The sequence below is a fragment of the Otolemur garnettii genome, unplaced genomic scaffold (genome assembly GCF_000181295.1).
Source record: "Otolemur garnettii isolate 467f Iridium unplaced genomic scaffold, OtoGar3 scaffold00007, whole genome shotgun sequence".
NCBI lineage: Eukaryota > Metazoa > Chordata > Mammalia > Primates > Galagidae > Otolemur > Otolemur garnettii.
Window position 1 is genome coordinate 9,355,719 of NW_003852402.1, and position 4,643 is coordinate 9,360,361.

The 4,643-nt window shown below is 45.9% G+C and overlaps 1 protein-coding gene across 3 annotated transcripts in view; it reads left to right on the top strand.

The window, feature by feature from the left end:
* JOSD1 (Josephin domain containing 1) overlaps positions 1-2,803 on the top strand; it is a 16,302-nt gene extending 13,499 nt beyond the window's left edge. For all 3 annotated transcript variants that reach the window (XM_003783198.3, XM_023509351.1, XM_023509350.1), the window contains exon 5: positions 813-2,803. In XM_003783198.3, coding sequence (XP_003783246.1) covers positions 813-912 — 100 coding nt within the window. In that variant the 3' untranslated portion in view covers positions 913-2,803. The remainder of the gene's footprint in view (positions 1-812) is intronic.
* Positions 2,804-4,643: the final 1,840 nt, after the last annotated feature.

Below are 4,643 nucleotides of genomic sequence, written 5' to 3' on the forward strand. Positions count from 1 at the left end.
AAAAAAAAAAAAAAAAAGAGTAAAAAAAAAGAATATATTTACTGTGCTTAGAACTGCTTTCAAAAATAAGTAATGATCTTTAAAGGTTTTGAGGCACACCTAAGATCCTCTCATGACACACCAGTTGAAAATCACTGTATTAGGCTTGGTACCTATAGCTCAGCGGCTAAGGTGCCAGCCACATACACCAGAGCTGGTAGGTTTGAATCCAGCCCCGCCCTGCCAAACAACGACAACTTCAACTAAAAAATAGCCATGCGTTGTGGCAGGCGCCTGTAGTCCCAGCTACTTGGGAGGCTGAGGCAAGAGAATTGCTTAAGCCCAGGACTTGGAGGTTGCTGTGAGCTGTGATGCCATGGCACCTACTCAGGGTGACAACTTGATGCTCTGTCTCAAAAAAGAAAATCACAGTATTAGATTAAGCACAGTAACTGCCATGTGAGTTGTATTTAACTCATGCTAGTTTGGGCCGATGATCTCATGAAGCATTTATAACTCAGCAAATCTCTTAACTCAGTAAAACACTGTGTCTCCAAAGGAAAAAAAATGTTTCTTCTAATGTGATAGTGTACAAGAGATGTAACTAGCATATGTTAAATATAGAAATATAGCTCACATAGCAGTTGATGTGTTAACTTGACAGACTGAGAGCTAATCAGTTTTGGAAAATTTTAAGAACAATTAATTCACTAGTATGTTTTTAGGACTGCCAGGAGTATAAATAGTGAGGGTTCTGGTGACCATGTGGCCCCGAGACTAGAATTTGCATTTCACTAGCATTTCTTTTCTCTCTCCTCTTCCTTTTTCCATAGGAAATTTCTAAAACATCATTTGCGAGGAAAGAACTGTGAACTCCTGCTGGTGGTACCAGAAACAGTGGAGGCCCATCAGAGTTGGAGGACTGATGTGTAACATGGTTCTGCCCAACCTTGCCCTTGCCTCAGCCCCTTCAGTCCTCTGTGATGTGCTGTGGCCTCTACCGTGGGTCTGTCCTTGCCATTTCCCCAAACATCTCATCGGGTTTTTCCTCTTCAGATTTGACAGTGCAATAGGACAGATACATGGACTGTCACATGAACTACCCAGTGTTTTCTTCCTGGGAAAGGAAGGAGGAGCTCTGTATACTCTAGGTCAATGATCACAAAGCCCTGTTTTATTTGAGAGAGAGAAAAAGCAAGGCGGAGGAGTCCTAGCTTGTCTGATTCTGCTGTAACGTCACTGCTGCTCCAGACTCACCTGGAGATGCTGCCTCCATTTTCATTCCTGTCACATCAGGAGTCTTAAGACATATAGTACACACAAACCCCATGTGGCTGGTTTGAAGGACCCAGAGTAAAAAGGGTCTCTCAGGAAGCCGTCTCCAAAACTAGTAACGGCACATGCCATCTCCTTTTACCCCAGTTTTAAGGGTGGTTTATGGCCAGCCTGGGAGTTTTAATGAAAAGTTCTTTCATATTCGAAGCCATATGGTTGAATCCTACAACGTTCTAGTGTGACAAGTGAAATGGACATCTAAAAGGATGTGGGCTAAAGCCAAATTGAGACAGGCCTGGGGCAGTTCCTTCACTCTAGTTTTGTCTCTGCCATTTCACTATGTTGATTTTGGGAGGTTCTGGGCAAAAGAAGTAGTTGTTCCAGTTGACCCAAGTCCACCTTTGACACGAAACTCTACTAGTTTGAGGTAGAGTTGGGTGAGGAAAGTATTGTGAAGATAAGCGCAGAGTTTAAGAGCAGTCCAGTTCACTATAGTGACAAGCAGAGCCCTCAAATTGGGTGGTTACATGCATTGTTATAGGAACTAGGTTTGTCATCTTCGTGTCGTTTCCTTTACAAATCTGTTGGGGATTGACCTGCCCCTACCTCTTGAAATAGTTGTAGGCCACTTTCTCCTGTAACTTCGGAAAATGGGAGAAAAGGAGGGAAAGTATCATACCACACATGTGTCACCAATGTGGTTGTGTTTGCCTCAACAGGTGGGCAGGCAGGGAAGACCCACTAGCCCTTAGAGGTCAGTGGTCTTGGCAGGTCTGAGAGCTGCCCCGTTGGCTAGACATATCTCCAGCAGCAAAGCCAGCCCGGGGCTTGCATGTCAGTCCTGAGCAAGCTTAACGGGGTGAAGCTGAGGCTTTCTCCCCACTGTGACTGGAGTGCATGTTTACACCAGCACTTTCTGCACATGTATCTTCAATCCAACAAGGCCATTTTTTATGCTGAGTAACAGAAGCCACCAAGCGGCTACTGCATTATTCCCTCAGCAACTGGCCGCAGTCTCTTCTGCACCATTTTCTACACCAGACCTGCTTGGCACCACAGGGAGCTCTTTAACCCTGCAAAGTGACATTCCAACCACCACCAGCCAAAAGTTACAGCCAACCTTGCTGATTGGTACAGCAGGACCTTGGGTCCATTGGCACTGTCTGGTAGCAAGCCATTTCCTGGGAAGGGAAGGAAACTCCTCTCCACATACCTGCTTGGGCCTGTGCAAATGGTACTTCAAAAGGAGTTCCTGTGCACTTGGAGTCCATGAGCCAATGGGATATGCAAAGACGCTTAAACATTTCAGGGCTGGTTTCTCTGTTCATATCCAATTCCGGTGCTTAGGAGCAGGGACCCATGCTGATGCCCAAGGGCAGAAAGCCTCACTTTCTTTAGGAAGGGAGCACACCTGACCCTGATGCCCAATAAGGGGCAACCCTAGGCTTTTTGTTTTTCTTGCTTTTATTCCCTTTTTTTGTTGGCCTTGTGCTGGGTTTGTTTACAAAAGATGTATTTTGTTTAACCAGAATTAAAAATGGAAAACTCCGTATATAAATCTTGTCTGCCTGCCTGAACTTTGGTTACATAAAAAAGAAAAACACCTTGATGCGATGCTGCTTTTAAAGAAATTTCACCAGCTGGGCGCAATGCCTCATCCCTGTAATCAATCCTAGCACTCTGGGAGGCTGAGGCCAGTGGATTGCCTGAGCTCAGGGACAAGAGACTCTGTCTCTAAAAATAGCCTGGTGGCTCGGCGCCTATAGCTCAACCGGCTAAGGCACCAGCCACGTACACCTAAGGTGGCGGGTTCGAATCCCCAGCCCGGACCCGCCAAACAACAATGACGGCTGCAACCAAAAAATAGCCAGGCGTTGTGGCGGGCGCCTGTGGTCCCAGCTACTTGGGAGGCGGAGGCAGGAGACTCGCTTGAGCCCAGGAGTTGGAGGTTGCTGTGAGCTGTAATGCCACGGTACTCTGCCCAGGGGGACAGCTTGAGGCTCTGTCTCAAAAAAAAATAAAAATAAAAATAAAAATAGCCTGGTGTTTAGGCGGTGCCTGTGGCTCAAACAGGTATAGGGCACTGGCTCCATATAACAGAGGTGGCGGGTTCAAACCCGGCCCCAGCCAAAAGCTGCAAAAAAAAAAGCCTGGTGCAGCAGGGATCTGTAGTCTCAGCTACTTAGGAGGCTGAAGCAAGAGAATTGCTTGAGCCCAAGTTTGAGGTTGCTGTGAACCATGGCATTCAACCAAGGGCAACAAAGTGACTGTCTCAAAAAAGAAAAAAAAAAATCACCATCCTGTCATCTTTTAGATAGCGCTGTATTATGTTTTTATTTTTCCCTTTCATCTTAATTTACAAAACTAGCCTTACCATTTTGAACCCACACCTAAGTATAAGTTTTTACCACACTGGCGACTGGTATTTTTTTCCTAGTTAACTGAAGGATCATGCCTCTGAACAGAGGGCCTGAGCATACAGAGTACGTAGCCATGTTCTGTCAGACTGCCTTAATTTGAATCCAGGCCCAGCACTTACTGTGTGACATTGTGCAATTTTCTGTGGGTGTCTCCTCTATAAGGCTTAGTGCCATTATTAGCACAATGCTCAGTAAAAATGTGTGTTAAATGGAAAAACTGAGCCAGGCTACAATAGTAAGACCATTTTTACAAAAGAGAAAATTAGCTGGGCATAGTGGTACATATCTATAGTCCCAGCTACTTGGAAGCTGAGGAAGGAGGATCACTTGAGCCCAGGAGTTTGCAGTTACAGTGAGCAATAATTGTAGCAATGTGCTCCTGTAAGACCCCCACCCCACCCCAAATCGCAGAGTTCACAAAGATGTGTCAGTGGCTCACCTCAGCAATCCCTTAAGAAAAAAAGCCTAAGCCTCAGTCATAAAACAATTTTCTAATTTGCAACTCTTTCCCTAGCCCCTAGACTAAAAGTTAGTCAACACTGTTACTTCCTACAAATGCTTTGTAACCACAGAATCCCCTTTGTTCCAGCTGATGGATGTGAAAGTGATTGCCTGAATTCAAGGCAAAGACTTCTACTGAGAGGTAGTCAGAGGCGGAAAACAGCCTGAGCAAGAGTTAGACCCTGTCTCTAAAAACAGCTGGGCATTGTAGCACAGAGCAGGAGCTGCAATCTCAGCTACTAGGGAGCTGAAGCAAGAAGATCATGTGAGCCCAGGAGTTTGAGATTGCGGATGCCAGGGCACTCTACCAAGGGTGACAAAATAAGACTTTCTTTTTTTTTTTGAGACGGAGCCTCAAGCTATCCCCCTGGCGGGAGTGCCATGGCATCACGCTCATAGCAACCTCCAACTCCTGGGCTCAAGCGAGTCTCCTGCCTCAGCCTCCCAAGTAGCTGGGACTACAGGCGC